The sequence below is a fragment of the Electrona antarctica genome (assembly GCF_951216825.1).
Source record: "Electrona antarctica genome assembly, chromosome: 1".
In the NCBI taxonomy this organism is placed as follows: Eukaryota; Metazoa; Chordata; class Actinopteri; order Myctophiformes; family Myctophidae; genus Electrona; species Electrona antarctica.
In genome coordinates, this window is record NC_136806.1 from 32417645 (window position 1) to 32437035 (window position 19391).

General features: G+C 42.7%; 2 protein-coding genes across 3 annotated transcripts in view; one reads left to right on the plus strand and one right to left on the minus strand.

Annotated features, from left to right (window-relative positions):
• The window catches only part of c5 (complement component 5), a 53199-nt gene extending 46095 nt beyond the window's left edge, over positions 1 to 7104 (minus strand). Inside the window, exons 1-6 of the mRNA XM_079496661.1 lie at positions 6999 to 7104; positions 5642 to 5837; positions 4056 to 4209; positions 1533 to 1603; positions 1314 to 1411; positions 515 to 597 (exon numbers count right to left, since the gene is read on the minus strand). Of these exons, the coding sequence (XP_079352787.1) occupies positions 515 to 597; positions 1314 to 1411; positions 1533 to 1603; positions 4056 to 4209; positions 5642 to 5837; positions 6999 to 7069 (673 nt within the window). The 5' untranslated portion in view covers positions 7070 to 7104. The remainder of the gene's footprint in view (positions 1 to 514; positions 598 to 1313; positions 1412 to 1532; positions 1604 to 4055; positions 4210 to 5641; positions 5838 to 6998) is intronic.
• A 5272-nt stretch (positions 7105 to 12376) lies between these two features.
• The window catches only part of zcchc9 (zinc finger, CCHC domain containing 9), a 31655-nt gene continuing 24640 nt past the window's right edge, over positions 12377 to 19391 (plus strand). The window contains exons 1-2 of one of the 2 annotated variants that reach the window (XM_079501251.1): positions 12377 to 12448; positions 16672 to 16827. In XM_079501251.1, the coding sequence (XP_079357377.1) occupies positions 12445 to 12448; positions 16672 to 16827 (160 nt within the window). In that variant the 5' untranslated portion in view covers positions 12377 to 12444. The remainder of the gene's footprint in view (positions 12449 to 16671; positions 16828 to 19391) is intronic. The other variant, XM_079501250.1, reaches the window with a different exon arrangement.

Consider the following 19391-nt stretch of genomic DNA (forward strand, 5'->3'; position numbering starts at 1 on the left):
GGGGTGTCGCGGCGTGAGCCGAGGGGCGAACACTTGACTTTCTCATTCCTAGATGACTAACTACGTGCAGGTTCATTCATTGTAATTGATTACACTCAGGTGCATGTATGCACCCAATGACCCACACTTAACGAGCACACCTAGTTCACAGTCAGGCTTTTGTACAATGACCTCTATATGACCTCCTCCTAACTGAATTGCATTTCATGTCTTTTCGATAGATAGGTGTAACTTGCTCAAGGTCTCATCTTTGTACAGTTTGTATACAATATATTTGGTTATATCAACGTTACGTGACATGGTTGTAAAAGTATTATATCTATACTGCACAGTGCACACCACAGTCCTCACCCTCAGGGCGTCTTACTGGTTATTATTATTATTATTATTATTATTATTATTATCTACATGCACTCATAGAACAGCTAAAACAGGAAGTCAGAAACACACAGGTAAACGGACAGGTAAATCAACAGGCAGATAAACAGTCAAACAGACAGACAGGATAACGTACCATATTCTTTGACTTCAAAATCCGTCTTAGCTAAGGTGCTGAACTCTGGCGAGTAGGAAGCTTGAATGGTCCACACCCCAAACCTGATTCGCACGCACGCACGCACGCACGCACGCACGCACGCACGCACGCACGCACGCACGCACGCACGCACGCACGCACGCACGCACGCACAGAAAGATAATGCAACACATTTATATAGAATCATATACTAGAGCAGAAGTCGGCACTAAAAGCAAAAACGTTTTGAACACAGATCAGTTGTTAGACTGGGGGTACCGAAGATAGATATATATAAGAAAGGCTAGATGGCTCACCCGTGCTGCTGGCCAATAGAGCGACGTTGCTATGTGGCGACCATCTTACTTCGATGCAGCATAACATTGTGTCTATGGGGCATGTACTTTTTTAAATAACCATAACTTCAAACGGTTTGGTTTGTTATAAACGCCAGAGACGTCTGCATACTTATGCATACACACATATGACGTGCAGACACATACACGTTCATATAAAAAATAACATTAAGCACATAAGCATCCTGAAACATAGCCACGTTGATAACGTTTGTAATAAACCAACCCGTTTGTAAATACGTCACGATTTGAGTGAGTTATTAGTATTTTTGTTTGAGCTGCCATAGAACATACTGTACTGTAGCACCGAGGCAAGAAGGCCGCCGGGTGAACTACGTCGGAGATTCCGCCTTAAGCCATCTAGCCTTTATATATGTCTATGGCACTGAAGGCCTAGCGGTGAAGGCATACCACATAATATAGGCTGTAATGCTGGTTCTTACTTTGGTTCCAGAGGTAATTTGAAAGGGTTCTGCAAGGAGGGGATGCCATTATTAAGATCAGTCATCTCCACCCTGTCCACCTCCTGATAGTCTGGGTCCTACAATACACATTATTACAAGTATTTCATTGAACTGTACAGTGATGCGACTAGAATGTTGTAGGTGGACGTGACCTCATCAACAGCACCCCCAAGTGCCCTTGTGGAGTATGGCACTCACCAAGAACTTCAGAAAGACGCTCCTATTGGCTGGCCGCAGCTCCTCATTCAGAGAAAATGCTCTGACTTTGACTATAGGAACACACAGACAAGCACGCAGCATTCAAGCACTCAAACACACACACAGACACACACACACACACACACACACACACACACACACACACACACACACACACACACACACACACACACACACACACACACACACACACACACACACACACACACACACACACACACACACACACACTTTAGTTCTTTATTTGAATCTGCAAATTACAATACAATTTACAGGGAAAACAAACAGTGTTGAGAGTTCATGTGCTACACATGACACCTTTTCCTCCACACAGACAACCTGCCTACAGCAGCCCAAACAGAGCAGTATTATTAGGCAAGTTGTTTGGCTTTGCTCTTAATTGTCATGCCAGCTATTGTTAGGCTTCTCGTGGTCAGTTTATGTACATGGCCCAGGCTTCTCGTGGTCAGTTTATGTACATGGCCCAGGCTTCTCGTGGTCAGTTTATGTACATGGCCCAGGCTTCTCGTGGTCAGTTTATGTACATGGCCCAGGCTTCTCATGGTCAGTTTATGTACATGGCCCAGGCTTCTCATGGTCATTTTATGTACATGGCCCAGGCTTCTCGTGGTCAGTTTATGTACATGGCCCAGGCTTCTCATGGTCAGTTTATGTACATGGCCCAGGCTTCCCAATATCAGTATGGCCAATCTACATCCATACCCAAGGTTTGTTATGATGAGGTCAGTCCGGGGGAGGAAGTGTAGCGCCCAGGATTACATTCGATAATTGACACTGGGTGAAAAAATGGGTTGCAAAATCATGGGATAAAAATGTAAGAAAATGGTTTGTTATGATTCCAAGTAATGGTTGGTAGCTAGAATGTTTATCTTGGAATGCCTGGTCCATGTACAAATCAAAGCCACAGCCCACCTCTAGAATCAGGACTTGCTTGTGACTGGTGTCGACAAAAACAACATCAGTTCATTGAGACACGATTATCTGTGCACCGAGACACAGCTCTGATATGAACGAACCCCCAGAGCAGAGCCAAAGATACAATAATCCATGAACAACAATACACAGTAATAACACATCAACACATGATTCAACACAATGAATCTACACAATCGCAAACAAGACAATAATATCCCATAACCCCTGGACTAAGAACTACAGGGAGGAGGCTGGGGAGGTGGGGGACATTTTCATGCAGACGCCGCACAAGCTGCTTTGACAGCTCAGCATGAAGAATGAGTAGTGAGCTGAGACTGCTTAAGAAGGCCGCCTGAATTGCACTGTGGGAATGAGGACGTGGATGAGATAGCTCGTAGCGAATGAGTGAGAAGGGAGATAGCCTGGAGAGGCAGCTGATTTAAAGAAGCAGAATGAATTACTAGGGGGAATGAATGAGTGGAACTATACATATATAATAACCTTCTGCCTTCCGTGCCTCAATGAACTATCGCTTACGCTTGATGAGTATTTGGGATGTTATCAAAGACATCGCATGCAGAACTAAACCAATCCGTTAACACTCTTGAATGTTTATACATGGATGGCACATATTTTCGAGCTGCATCAGACACTAGGTCAACAATATGGTCGTGGTGAGCAATATTAAAGCAATAAACCACAAGAGGTCTCAGGTTACCGTGTATTTTATAATGGCTGAGAGGTGTGGTGAGACACGACGCACAGCGGAGTGTCTCCAACCCTCTGGTTCTAGATGTAGTAGTTAATCTACAAGCAACATATTTGAATTGAAATCCTGAATAATTTTTTGCCATTTCTTAATTAGAATCCTGAAAACCTTTTTTTAATTTAATTTCAAATGCATTTAGTTATAGTTGTTAACCTTACGGACTAAATCCAAATACATTGGACACAAAAAATGTAATAGGCCTACTAGTCATTAAGCTACTGTACATATAAACTGAAGTAATTCAAACGGGTCATGTTTGCATGTTTGGAATTGTAACAGCTGAAATCAATAATATATCAGAATTCTGATATTAACCTGTGGGCCACATAAAGTGATGATGGGGGCCGCATGTGGCCCCCGGACCGCCAGTTGCCCATGTATGGACTACATGGCTTCCGCATGCGGTTAAGGTTAGGGTTAGGGTCGGGACAGGGTTAGTATTGAGCGCGTCGGAATGGCGGTGCGTCTGAATAGCGGTCTTCGGAATACTGGTGTGTAAGTGTAACCCAAGTCTGTGCAATGTGTCGACAATGTACTGTAGGTCTTCATTAGGCAAATGTCTATCCCTGATAAAGGTGGTCGAAACGTTTTAAGGGCCTTTCTCTGCCCCACCTCTCTCCCTGTGTTTTAGGATCCAAGATGGCCGCAGCACCAGGCGGGGGTGGCCTTACTGGTGCTGCGGCCATCTTGGATCCTAAAACACAGGGAGAGAGGTGGGGCCCGAGAAAGGCCCTTAATTGTTTGGGAGCTTTAAACCAGTGTGTAAATATTTTAACTTTTTGAATGGATAACCTTACCAGACTGTTGTGGCGTATACAATGGCTTGTCAGTCTGTACAAACAGATAGCCATTGGTTCGACTGATAGGGATTCTCTCGTGCTGGTTGATGCCTTCTGATTGGACGTGGATGATCACATGAGTTGCCTCTTTGAGCAACTTTTTAGGGTGGATCTGGAGAGAACACAGTAGAATCCAATCATTGTAATGAAGCAGTAACCTTCTGCTATAGAGCGTCGCAGTCCCACCCCCTTTCATGATGACGCCAGGCCCAGGAAATTAATCCCAATGCATTTTTCCCATAGACATTTCAAAAAGTATTTATTTAAAGACGGTTACACCGTGGACAAAGCCAACTCGAGTCGTGACAACTCATGACAACAAACACAATATTTTGGACCAAACAAATAATTACAATTCTTTCTAATTATTTGTTCGGCCCAAAGAATTGTGTTTGTTGTCATGATTTGTCACGACAAGAGTTGGCTTTGTACGAGGCTTAAAAGGTCTTTAAATAAATACTTTTTGAAATGTCTATGAGGAAAATGACCGGAGAATCATGTCCTGGGCTACAAACAAAATGTACAGTTCAACAATATACTGCTATACAGTATATGAGTGAATAGTATGCACCTATACAGTTTATCAACAATGCATTGCATATAAGTGAACATGTGTGCAGTCTAGGTGATGTCCCGATCAAGTGTTTTTGCTCGCGATCCGATTCTGATCATCTGATTTTGAGCAACTGCCGATAGGCCTACCGATTTTTCCAGATCCAATATTTATATTTTATAGCACGTTTATGCCATATCACAATAGTACAATATCCCAAATCACAGACAATGTCCAGTCTAATATCATGATATAGATATAATATTGATACTAGGGATGTCCCAATCAAGTTTTTTGGCTCCCGATCCGATTCCGATCATTTGAAAATGACGTGATCGGCTGTGATTTCCGATCACCCGATCCGATCGGGACAACCCTGGTACAGTCTATACTGTAATGTATTCTACTGTAACCTCCTTTAATGCATTGTTTTCTACTGTATGGCACTGTATTATACTGAAGGGGTAGGCAACCTTTGGCACCTGTGCCAACATTGGCACAAAAGAGGGTGATCACTGGCAGTGTGAGACCGGATTTCTGATTTAATATAAAATCAGAAATTTAAAAAATATAGTCAAATATGAAGTCCCTCAAAGTCCCTAATTCTACATTCATTAAAACTCTGAACTCTGACTGGGGAGTGAGTCTGGTGGTTATTGCAAATTCATGGGTTATAGTCTAATGATCATTATAATAATGTGAAAGAAAATATTCGTGGAATACCAAAATATGTTGGAAGTTTTGATGAGGTGTCGATTAAAATTAATGTTGACATGGCACACTGACTATCTAGAAAATAAAACCACAGCACTTAATTTCAAAAAGGTTGCAGACCCCTGTTATACTGTACTGTATTCTACTATAGTATTACAATTTATACTGTACTATAGTATACAGTACCATAGTATCTTATTTTATTCTGCTTGACTCTACTATATTCTGCTGTACATTACTGTATTTTATTGTAGTGTGCTCAGTGTTGTGCTCTTACCCTGACTAAAGCTTTGTTCTGGTAGTTGTTGGAGGCGGTCAGTTTGACGGCTACTTTGGCGTACTCCACTCCATCGGCAGCCATGGAGCTTTTCAGCAACACATAGACTGTCTTGTCGCTGGCATAGCCAAACAACTGGACCAGAACCGTCTCTGTAGCATCCAACCGCAGGGACAGTGGACAGGACACCAAAAACCTATGGGGGAGGGCAGAGCAATGGATTGATTGATTGATTGATTGATTGATTGATTGATTGATTGATTGATTTATTGATTGATTGATTGATCCTGCTTTGACGTATAGCAAATGTCTGCTTGCTTTTTAGTCTACTAAGCAATGCTTAGTTTTTATTTATTAGTCCTTATTGGTCACGTTACTAAACGTTCCTGTTCTCCCTTTGAGCTTCTTAGTAGTGGGTACTGTATTTATGAGCATTGTATGTCTGTCCTGTTTTTTTTGTTGTGTATTTTTTTGTTACTGGCAGAGCTGTGTCACTTATTTTGCCTCTTGTCTTGGTCAGTTCACACTTGTAAAAGAGACTTCAGTCTCAATGTGGTTTTTACTGGTTATATAAAGGTTAAATAAATAAATAAATTGATTGATTGATTGATTGATGAGAAAAAGGAAAAGCGGCAGCAGTGACAATTGCATTGATCTCCCCTTGTGGTCTCCAGATAGATGATTTTTCAGAAAACATAATTTCCCACTGTGTCAGTTCCCTGACTGTCTATAGTCCAGGAATATCAGAGTTTAAGGTCTGTGGTCTCCCAGGGTAACAGCAAACAAGCGGGCTAGTTCAATGAATCAATATCCCACATTTGGAAAAAAAAAACATGAAGTTTAGTCTTTCCACTTCCTTTCCATATTCTGATTGTGACGTGCAACTTTATTACACAGTAGTTTATGGACATTACTTTTGTGATTCCGTTACATGCGTGGATTTCTAGAGTTAATACCAATGACCGGCAATAATTTCATGTGAACAGAATAGCATTTGCTGGGCAACACAGTTTTTCAAACAGCATTCAATACAAAACGTATGTGTGTGTGTGTGTGTGTGTGTGTGTGTGTGTGTGTGTGTGTGTGTGTGTGTGTGTGTGTGTGTGTGTGTGTGTGTGTGTGTGTGTGTGTGTGTGTATTCTGTGTAAATGGCCTATTGTGAAGATGAACAGAAACAGAAACCTTCAATATAAATTATTTAGAATATTCTTGCTTGGAGTAGCCTACATAGTTTAGTGTTTATTGACTGGACCATGAGACTAAAACACAAAGGAAATGTCACATATGTGACCTGTCTCATAGGAATCATTTTGTCATCATCACACATCAAAAAGAGAAGTCATTAAAGTGAACTTACGTTTGGTGCGGGCTAGCAGCTGCCCTCCACGCCACTGCACAAACACACAGCACAAACACACACAGCTGCATCTTCCACCAAACACACACTGACTGACACCACACACTCACTGCTGGCTGTTTTAACACAGCGAGAGAGAGAGAGAGAGAGAGAGAGAGAGAGAGAGAGAGAGAGAGAGAGAGAGAGAGAGAGAGAGAGAGAGAGAGAGAGAGAGAGAGAGAGAGAGAGAGAGAGAGAGAGAGAGAGAGAGAGAGAGAGAGAGAGAGAGAGAGAGAGAGAGAGAGAGAGAGAGATTCAAACTTTATTCAAGACACTCACAGGGGGGTCCATAGGGCGGAACACATAAAACATAAAAACACAAAAGTAAACAAACTATAAATAAACAAAGCATAAACAAACAGGGGGGACTTATCTCTGTACATACGGGCTAGAACGCCAGTGGCTCCACAGCTTAGATGACAGCCTGACAGAGCTCTTAGCAGGGTTAGAAAGTGATGCAATGATGCTGTTCTCAGAGTCTGTTAACCTGCACATAAATCTATACATCAGGTTTCGTAGCACAGCAGGGCAAGTGGGTACATTTATTTCTACAAACATTTGACTGGCACTACAGCATCTTGGGGCTTTGAGCAGCAGTCTCATGCAGTCATTATAGGCCACTGTCATTTTTTGCAGGCTGCCCTTTTTGTAGTGTCGCCACAAGTGGGCAGTGTACAGCGGAGTACAATAGGCTTTAAAAAGTGAGATTTTCACTGGAACAGAGCAGAAATTAAATTTACGTATGAGTGTGTTGGCTTGAGCATACAGTTTACGCCACTGTCTAAAAATATCTCTATCATCAGATAGGTCATTTGTTATAAAATGACCTAAATATTTGGTCTCTTTGCATTCTTTTAATGACATTCCAGACAGGTAGAAATCAGGAAATACCAGCTTACTGTCTTCCTTACTTCTCACAATCAGAGTTATGCTCTTCTTAGCGTTGTACTTGACATCAAAATCGAGGCCGTACTGTGAGCACACTTTTAGTAACTGCTGGAGACCAGCACTATATGGACATAGAATCACCAAGTCATCTGCAAACATGAGGTGGTTAATGAAACAGTCACCAATGATACACCCTGTTTTACAGGCATTCAACTGTACAGATAAATCATCCATAAAAACATTAAAAAGGAAAGAGAGAGAGAGAGAGAGAGAGAGAGAGAGAGAGAGAGATAATAGTTATTCATCAACTTATAAATACAGTAAACATCGATCATCATCATCAGTAAACATCTTCTTACTGGAAATTGGATTTGTGCATGTGCGTGTGTGTGTGTGTGTGTGTGTGTGTGTGTGTGTGTGTGTGTGTGTGTGTGTGTGTGTGTGTGTGTGTGTGTGTGTGAGAGAGAAAGAGAGAGAGAGAGAGAGAGAGAGAGAGTGAGAGAGAGAGAGAGAGAGAGAGAGAGAGAGAGAGAGAGAGAGAGACTATAGCTTCTGTCCCAAAGGTGAATTTACTCAACCTGTATTATCTGATCTTACCCAAACAGTGTTGAAATAGTGTGTGTGTGTGTGTGTGTGTGTGTGTGTGTGTGTGTGTGTGTGTGTGTGTGTGTGTGTGTGTGTGTGTGTGTGTGTGTGTGTGTGTGTGTGTGTGTGTGTGTCAGCCATAAGCAAGTAAGCAGTGTGTGTGTGTGTGTGGTGTAACTGTTTACATAAATCAAAATAGTGGGAAATATAAAGGTCAGAGGTCATAATTGACAATTGACATACACGCATGTGTATTGACGGTAGGGCTTTAAGCAACTAGTCGACTATTCAACTAGTCGACTAGTAAATCCACTAGTTGACCTCATTGGTACTAGTTGACTAGTTGATAAGAAGAAAAAAAAGCTATTTTTTCTCCTGTTTTTGTAGGCCTCAAGACCAGATAGATTATAGTTACTAGAATTTTGCGGGCCTTCGGCCCGCTCATCCTAGCGCCACACGTCACAAATGGGAAGAAGGCAATAGAGGGTATGCGTGTGACATCATCATCAAACCAGGAAGTTATGCAGGAACGCCTACTGAGTGGCAAAAAACTATTTTCTGGCCTTGACAGCCCATACATCCACACAGAAAAGTCTTATCTGATTGCATTAAACAACATTAAACAATGTTAAACTCACTTTGCCTGTCGCTTTGCCACTCGATTTGCCACTCGATGTGCCATTCACTTTAAGCATGCGCATACCCTCTATAGCGGAAGGGCGATACTCAATACTGTTTTTTTGTTTGTTTTTTTTACTTGGAAAAGCAAACATGGCAACCTTGATGTTTTCATATATCCAGTTGCTTGGAAAGTGCAAAGTTGGCAACCTGGCTGAGTGGCCCTATTGTTTGTTTTGCTTGTTTTTATTTCCGTCTAGAAGCAAGCATGGCAAGTGGCAATGTTTCTATATACCAAGTTGCTTGGATGTCGTAAATGTGGCAACCTAGCGGGAATAGTATACTGTAGTCCTCTGCACTGTCCTGTCCTGTCCTGTCCTGTCCTGCGCTGTACTGTACTGTACTGTACTGTACTGTACTGTACTGTACTGTACTGTACTGTACTGTACTGTACTGTCCTGTACTGTACTGTACTGTACTGTACTGTACTGTACTGTACTGTACTGTACTGTACCCAAAATAATTGTGACGCGTTGTGATCTTGTAGATCGGCTATTTTCAAAGCCATCATGGAAACAAATGTGACAAAATGTGGAATATTCTTTGAAACATTTTAGCGACAACACAAATCTTGTATGGGAGTTCCTGGCACAAAGTAGTTTTACGTGTAGGGTCTTTAGTTGGACAAATACATTGATCTGGAGGTCCTTGACATGAAAATATGTGAGAATCACTGGTTTTAAACAACATAAATAAGCAACTACTAGTCTACTACACTTTAGAAACAAGCCCTAAAAAACACCACAGCCCGCAACTTGCAGAAAACAAGCCCGAAGTCGCTTATAATAAGCGGACATGGCGACACTGGTGGTTCCCCTTCTCAAGTTCTCCTCATGCTTTGCATCATGTTTGTAGTCCTGCGAGACACTTCTGGACTACATATAGAATACTTTATTAGTCAGAAATGTAAACAGTACAGAGTACAGTCAAACACTTTGATTTTGTACTTACCCAGTGGAGCATAGGCCATCAATGACTCTTCTCCATCCAACGTGGTTTTCAGCTGTCCTTTCCGCCTCTCCCCAGCTGATTCCCTGTCTCTTAAGCTCCGCCTCAGTGTCCCGCCTGCAGGTGTTCTTAGGCCGCCCTCTCTTCCGCTTCCCCTGGGGGTTCCAAGTCAGTGCCATGGCACGTGCGAAAAATAAAACTTCTGGGAACTCAGATTAGGCACGTTGCAGCAACATAATCAAAAAAGTCAACCAAAGAACAAGATTCCTATACAGGATCTCCTCACTGGTCAACAAAATCACCTTGAAGATCCTAACAGGAGCTATGTTACGCGTTACTATGTTACTATGGTACGTAACTATATGTTACGTGTAGTGCTCAACATCAGCAAGAGTACACATGTTACCAACGAGAATCTGTATGCCGGAATATTCAGGGTGAGCGACAAAATAGCCAGGAGAATGAGACTTGCAGGACACTGCCAGAGGCACCAAGAGCTCCCAGCCAGCAAACTGGTGCTGTGGGAACCAACACATGGGCACCGGTCAGTAGGACGTCCCATACTAACATTATGTGGATGTACTCAAGAAAGATGCAGGAGCGCAAAGCACCAACGAGCTGGTTGGATGTATGGACAACCGGGATGACTGGAAGCAACGATGGAGGGCTCGTCTGAGGACGACCTAGAGAGGAGCCCTCCTACAAGGTTTATTCGACTATGCATGCACCTCTTGGTACCACAGCACCTCAAGGCCCTTAAAACAAAGCTCCAGACTTCCCAAAACAAACTGGTCAGGCTACTACTTGGCCTCACTCCCCGAACCCACCTCACCCCTGCCACCACTTTGACAGGCTGGAATGGCTTAGGGTTGACATCTGACGACTGAGTACAGCATCTTGCAACATGGGTCTGGTCCACAAGATTCGATACACCACCAAGATACCCATGTACCTGTCTAAATACTAATACCTAATACCTTAATGTCAATGAAGTCCACACCCACAACACCAGAGGGAGTTCAACAAAACATGGGCAACCCAGATTCGGCACAAACAAGGGACTAAGTTAATTTCGCTCCTATGCCACCAAAATGTGGAACGCCCTACCAACAGTCATTAAGACATGCAAATCCCTTGACTCCTTCAAAACCGCTCTCAAAGGGCACCTACGGATGGCTGCAATTCGAAAATACCTCCTCCTATGATGATGATGATTTTCTGTTTTTGGCTATAGTGTAGGCCTATAATTGTACGTCTCTAAATGTTATGATGAATTGAACATGGTGGACCCTATTGTGAACAAGTGTAATGCTGTATGGTGTCGTCCACAGTTAACAGTTATTGAGTTGTGCTTGAAATGTAGGCCTACTGTAATACTCAAACTGTTAATACATTCTACAATCAATCAATCAATCAATCAATCAATCAATCAGTACATTACCCGCCAAAACAGATGAATTGTCTTTATTCAGACTGCAGCCATCTTGCCAGCAAGGTAGACATTTTATGAGCTACTTCTTGTCAAGAAATTCCTTGCATGTGATTTTTTTCTAAGTGTTGGAGTTTGGAAGCGCTCGTTGTATATCACTCAACAGCCCATGCGTACCACCTGTTTTGAATTTGCACATAATGCAGGAGGCAGCAGGAGGTTGCTTTACTGATAACGAGCGCTTCCATACTCTGATACTTAGGAAATAATCATCTGCAAGGAATTTCTTGACAGGAAGTAGCATAATATGTCTACGGTGGATTTTTATGAAACAAACACTTTACAGATTGAAAGAGGATAATTCAAGCTTTCCCTAAAGCTGCAATGTTGGTGAGTTTGACGTTGTTTAATATAATTAGATAGGACTTTTCTGTTTGGATGAATGGGCTGTCTATGGGAAGTAGCACCTAGGTAGCACCTTGCTGGCAAGATGACTGCGGTCTGACTAAATATGGAGGGAAGGAAATTGGAATGTACCAATTGGCAGGGGAGTTTGCATCGTGACTGAAAATGTACATTGTCCATACAAAGAGTGGTGTTGCTAAAAAACATGAATAATAACCTACCTCATGAATGAAGATAATTTACTCTGGTTTTGAAAAGATTATTACTATTTTTTTCTTTGTCACTTGAATTTGAAGTTGAGGTTTTGTAGTGTTCCTTTGCTAAGGTACGTTTGGTTTGTCCCAACCAGGAAGACTACTGGTATAAACTATGCATTCAGTGTTTGTGGCCTTCTGTTTGGCCAGAAGCCTGGGTTGGGTGTTTGTTCAATGGAAGACATGGTGGCCGGCCTGGAGGAGGGAGGTGTATGTCCTAATGGGTGAGGAAATGTTTGATGCTTTTATTATTGATTTTGGCATGCCAAAATATAATGGGGATATGGTTGAATTTGGTGGCATACTACATTCCCTTTAGAGTTTGGCAAGTGTGCAGTTTTATATGGGGGAGCTGCTGGCATCAATACAGGGTATGATTAGTTGGGGTTTTTATAGAGTGTAGGCCTAGTTGTTTATTTGGGTTTGTTTACCAAGTGTAGTTTTTTTGGGCTTGTTTATCGAGTGTAGTTTATTTGGGCTTGTTTATCGAGTGTAGTTTATTTGGGCTTGTTTCTAAAGTGTAGTAGTTGATTATTTGGGCTTGTTTCTAAAGTGTAGTTGTTTATTTGTTTGTGCATAAAAGCGGTGACCATGAGGCCTCATGTTTAGCCAGAAGCCTGATTTGAGTGTTTGTTGGGGACCTGGAGACATGAGGTGTACAACCTAGTGTTGGGGACCATGGAGACATGAGGTGTACAGCCTAGTGTTGGGGACCATGGAGACATGAGGTGTACAACCTAGTGTTGGGGACCATGGAGACATGAGGTGAACAACCTAGTGTTGGGGACCATGGAGACATGAGGTGTACAACCTAGTGTTGGGGACCTGGAGACATGAGGTGTGCAGCCTATAGTGTTGGGGACCTGGAGACATGAGGTGTACAGCCTAGTGTTGGGGACCATGGAGACATGAGGTGTACAGCCTAGTGTTGGGGACCATGGAGACATGAGGTGTACAGCCTAGTGTTGGGGACCTGGAGACATGAGGTGTACAACCTAGTGTTGGGGACCATGGAGACATGAGGTGTACAGCCTAGTGTTGGGGACCATGGAGACATGAGGTGTACAGCCTAGTGTTGGGGACCTGGAGACATGAGGTGTACAGCCTAGTGTTGGGGACCATGGAGACATGAGGTGTACAACCTAGTGTTGGGGACCATGGAGACATGAGGTGTACAGCCTAGTGTTGGGGACCATGGAGACATGAGGTGTACAGCCTAGTGTTGGGGACCATGGAGACATGAGGTGTACAGCCTAGTGTTGGGGACCATGGAGACATGAGGTGTACAACCTAGTACTTATTTGGTAAGGGAACCCCAAACAAATGTTGATGCTTTGATAGCTCATTTTGATTATGTGGATATGTTTACACACACACACACACACACACACACACACACACACACACACACACACACACACACACACACACACACACACACACACACACACACACACACACACACACAGTCTCTGACTCTCTCTCTCTGGCTTGTTGTTTCTAAAGTGTAGTTGTTTATTTGGACTTGTTTCCAAAGTGTAGTGTTATGCGAACATGTTAGCTGTGTAGTTGTTTATTTGGGCTTGTTTCCAAAGTATAGTTTATTTGGGCTTGTTTCTAAAGTGTAGTTTATTTGGGCTTGTTTCCAAAGTGTAGTTTATTTGGGCTTGTTTCCAATGTGTAGTTTATTTGGGCTTGTTTCCAAAGTGTAGTTGTTTATTTGGGCTTGTTTCCAAAGTGTAGTTGTTTATTTGGGCTTGTTTCCAAAGTGTAGTTTATTTGGGCTTGTTTCCAAAGTGTAGTTTATTTGGGCTTGTTTCCAAAGTGTAGTTTATTTGGGCTTGTTTCCAAAGTGTAGTTTATTTGGGCTTGTTTCCAAACTGTAGTTGTTTATTTGGGCTTGTTTTCAAATTGTAGTTTATTTGGGCTTGTTTCCAAAGTGTAGTTGTTTATTTGGGCTTTACTTGTGTTATGGCTGGCTCTGAGGCCATAACGAAGAAGGGGAAACCACACCGGAGGACAATCCAAAAATAAGTATTTTATTTCATACTTGTGAAGAAATAGGTAACTCAAGCAATTCAATTAAAGTTTCCAACTTAAATTGGCAGGGAAACATGCTGCCCAAAACAAAGAAACAAAAGAACAAGGGTGCTCTCCTATGGCCCCTGCAGCCTGTGGAGAAAAGCAGATCTAAAGTTCTGTGAGAGCAGGTCTCTTAAATAGTGTTTGGAGAGACAATGGCCAGGTGTCTCCCCTTCCACTCATCATCTCTGTCTCCGCCCTCCTACACTGCAATGGACTTGTTAAAGGCACAGCCACACACACACACACACAACCCCATAGTAGACTTAAAGGCCCAGGGGGCCGTCACACTTGTTTCCAAAGTGTAGTTTATTTGGGCTTGTTTCCAAAGTGTAGTTTATTTGGGCTTGTTTCCAAAGTGTAATTTATTTGGGCATGTTTCCAAATTGTAGTTTATTTGGGCTTGTTTCCAAAGTGTAGTTTCTTTGGGTTTGTTTCCAAAGTGTAGTTGTTTATTTGGGCTTGTTTCCAAAGTGTAGTTTATGCTAACATGCTAACATGAACATGCTAACATGTTAGCTGTGTAGTTGTTTATTTGGGCTTGTTTCTAAAGTGTAGTTTATTTGGGCTTGTTTCCAAAGTGTAGTTGTTTATTTGAGCTTGTTTCTAAAGTGTAGTTGTTTATTTGGGCTTGTTTCTAAAGTGTAGTTGTTTATTTGGGCTTGTTTCTAAAGTGTAGTTGTTTATTTGGACTCGTTTCCAAATAGTAAGGGCATTTTACCAGGTATTTGACCAATCTGGGAACTAAATCGTTACCAAGAAATGTCTTCACCAATGTTAAGTACATAAATAATATGTACTAAAAGTTTGAAATTCAACTCCCGTGGGAAATTTGAGTTTTTAGCATAATGTGACCATACCATTAACATCCTATACAAGGCAAAAAAGTCAAAATGTCATCATTCTTAAGTAGCATGTGACATACAGTATGAAACTAGGGGTTTTTCACGATTCTGAATCCATTCCAAGCATTAGTTTTGCACAAAACACTCATTGGGCTAAATTTCGGCCATATCCACTGTGCTGACCTCATCACAGTTGTGATGACGGCTATGGCTGTTTGCCTACCAAGGAGTGTTTTTGTGCAAAACTAATGACTACGTCTCAGAGGTGTTTTTGTGCAAAACTAATGACTACGTCTCAGAGGCAAATATTGTGCTTTTAGGGAGTTATAAACTTTAGCAGGTTTGGTAGTACTTTTCTCTCAGCACATCAGTACTTCTCAAGCGCCATGGAAACGAGGACAAATACTTTGTGCCGCGCTGCGAGCTATTTTTGAATCTTGAAAGAAGGCAATTGTAGAATTCACCTCGGGTCTTTAAGGGCCACTTCACCCCTTTTGCAACCAGGTCTTATTTTAATGATGTTTGGGAGGCAAACACTTTCCTGGGGTTTTTATGTGGGTAATATGTGTTTTTAGATAGTTTAGTATTTCAAAGTGTCCTTGGACTCCATGATGTCATGGACACTGGGCTCACTTACTTCCTGGACTACATGTTGTCTCAGTAAGACAGCCCTCCCTATCCACAAGGAGGAGCAGTGCACCAAAGGATTATGGGAATTGTAGTCCAGGAAGGAAGTGAGCCCAGTGTCAATGACAGATGACATCATGGAGTCCATGGAGACTTTGAAATACTAAAATATCTAAAAACACAAATTACCCACATAAAAACCCCAGGAAAGTGTTTGTGGTATCCCAAACATCATTAAAATAAGATCTGGTGGGGCGGTATTGCAGTCGCTGTACCGCACTGTTGTGACGAAAAGAGAGTTGAGCCAGAAGGCAAAGCTCTCTGTCTACCGAGCAATCTTCGTTCCTACTCTCACCTATGGTCATGAAGTGTGGGTCATGACTGAAAGAATAAGGTCGCTAATGCAAGCGGCCGAAATTAGTTTTCTTCGACGGGTGGCTGGCATCTCCCTTAGAGATAGGGTGAGAAGTGCAGGCGCACGAGAGAGACTCGGAGTAGAACCGCTGCTCCTTTGCCTGGAAAGGAGTCAGCTGAGGTGGTTCGGGCATCTGGTTAGGATGCCTCTCGGGCGCCTCCCTAGGGAGGTCCTCGACGCACGTCCCACTGGGAGGAGACCCCGGGGCAGACCAAGGCGCAGTTGGAGGAAACACATCGACTCACTGGCCTTGGAACGTCTCGGAATCCCCCAGAAGGAAGTCACTAATGTTGCTCTGGAGAGGGAAGTCTGGAGCACTCTGGTGGAGCTGTTGCCCCTGCGACCCGACTACGGATAAGCGGTTGAAGATGGATGGATGGATGGATGCAAAAGGGGTGAAGGTGGCCCTTTTAATGGGAATTTTAGTACCGGTCTTATTTCCCCTAATAAACAGCCTGTGTTTGCGTTCCTTCTGTAGGATGCCCAGCACAGAGAGGCCATGGGTTCTCTCCACACAGCAGACCGGTCCAGTCTCAGCACAGAGAGGCCATGGGTTCTCTCCACACATCAGACGGGTCCAGTCTCATCTCTGAGGTCCGTCAGCTCCACGCTCAAATGGAGCAACTTCACCAAGGTCTGTAGTTCACAATGCCCCTCCAACCAAACCCTTGTTCTCCTACATTTGTTTTCTTACACTTAGATTTAGTTCTTGCACTTGTTCTTACAATGTTTATTCATCAATATATAAGATTTATGCGGCATCCGTGGACAAATGTCTTAATCATTCGATTAATGTACATGAAACCCACTGTCCCTATTCTGAGCATGTAATAAAAGAGACAAACATTCTGTCAAAATAGCAGATCTACAAGCTCACAACACAAGTTGTTGTTGGCTAGGGTTCAGTCCCAAGGTTGGCCATAGTTATTCTGGAGAGAAATCAGATATTTCTCACTTGTTCTTCTGTGGCAGGCAGGCAGTGAGTATTTCTCACAAAATAATCATTCTGTAGCAGGCAGGTATTTATCACGTAATAGTTATTCTGTAGCAGGCAGGTATTTATCACGTAATAGTTCTTCCTGAAATCAGGCAAGTATCTCATGTAATTGTTCTTCCTGAAATCAGGTGAGTATCATGTAATTGTTCTTCCTGAAATCAGGCGAGTATCTCATGTAATTGTTCTTCCTGAAATCAGGCGAGTATTTTTCACGTAATTGTTGTCTCCACCAGGCCGAAGGCATGGGGAGAGAGTATGTTTTGCACTCCGTGTGTCCGTCCGTCCGTCTGTGATCAGCTAATCTCCGGCACCGTTAACCCGGTCGATGCCACATTTTGCACACACACTCCCTGGATGCCAACGATGAACCACTGCCCCAAAATTTCCAGAACGGCCTGTTATAGCGCCACCAGGAGGCCGCTTTGTGCAAAACAAGTTTTTGGACAGTACACCTACAGATTTTGTCCAAACATCACGCAAATTGATACAGTCTCTCTAGAGCCATTCAGCGAAATGGGTCTTTCAGATTTCTCAGACTCCATCCTGATTGGCTAAGATTGTCTTCCAAAGTTCGCAGGAGTGCTCAGTTTCAAACAAAATGCTGCAAATCATGAACACATCTTGTGATTTCCGTGAAATTGTGCACGCACATTCCCACTATGCCGAGGAAGAAATGCCACATGGTCATGTAAGTTATTTCAGAAATCAGGCGAGTATCTCATGTAAGTTTTTTTCAGAAATCAGGCGAGTATCTCATGTAAGTTATTTCAGAAATCAGGTAAGTATGGGGGGGGGGTCCTTTCTCCAGCTTCCCGGATGATTCCTTGAACCGTCTCAAACTCATTTGATCAAGGCATCATCATGCACCCTGTAGTAGCCTATAAGGTGAGACAGTCAATCTCATGATTCACCAGCAGCATTTATGTTATAGAGCTTCTCTAGACGCACGCGTGGAACTGTAGTACGTCCCCGGGCGACCTTTCTAGTCGACGTAGGCGCGAACGTCAAACCTTTTCTTCTGTAGAAAATAGCAGATCTACAAGTTCACCGCACGGCACTCGGTGCCGCGCTGTGAGCTGATTATGTGGGTATTATGTGGGTATTATGTGGGTATGGTGCGTTTGTTTGGGTTGGGTTGTGAACTCTAAACCAGTGGTTCTCAAACATTTTCATGTCAAGGACCCCCAAATTGACATGCATTCTGCAGACCCCCATATGAAAATATTTTCTGCTAGGGTAATGTTTTGAAGATTTATCAAAATGTTTTGAAAATAGCCGATCTACAAGCTCAAAATGGGCAGTAATGGGACGCGTTTGTGAGCTTGTATATTGGCTATTTTCAAAGTAGAAAATGGGATTAAAGTGGTAAAATATTCCATATTTTGCTGTGGACTGCCTGGAACTTCCTCAAGGACCCCTTGAGGTCCTCAGACCAAACTTTGAGCATCATGCAGATGGCGCTGTTTTCCCTTTATGTTTTCAGATTGCACTTAAGAACGAAAAAGGCACCCTAAGAGTGCTCCACAGTGTGCGTAGATTCTGTTCTTACCTACGAACAAATCACAGCTAAGAAAAGATTGAGGGATCCCAAAACCTTCTTAAAAACTTCCTAAGTGGGTCTAAGAACAAATTTCCTCTTAAGAACGGTTGGCGCATGAGGCCCATTGTGACTATTAACTTTGTTTGCACTTTCAGTTACTTATGCTATAGTTAATACAATGTTAAACGTTCCTTGTTTGTGTGGGCTTCCTCTTTGTTACAAACGGAGCCATTTGTAACATCATGATATGTGAATATGCAAATCATTCCCCATAACATTGGGCCTCATGCGCCAACCGTTCTTAAGAAGTTCTTAAGAGGAAATTTGTTCTTAGACCCACTTAGGAAGTTTTTAAGAAGGTTTTGGGATCCCTCAATCTTTTCTTAGCTGTGATTTGTTCGTAGGTAAGAACAGAATCTACGCACACTGTGGAGCACTCTTAGGGTGCCTTTTTCGTTCTTAAGTGCAATCTGAAAACATAAAGGAAAAACAGCGCCCTCTGCATGATGCTCAAAGTTTGGTCTGAGGACCTCAAGGGGTCCTTGAGGAAGTTCCAGGCAGTCCACAGCAAAATATGGAACATTTTACCACTTTAATCCCATTTTATACTTTGAAAATAGCCAATCTACAAGCTCACAAACGCGTCCCATTACTGCCCATT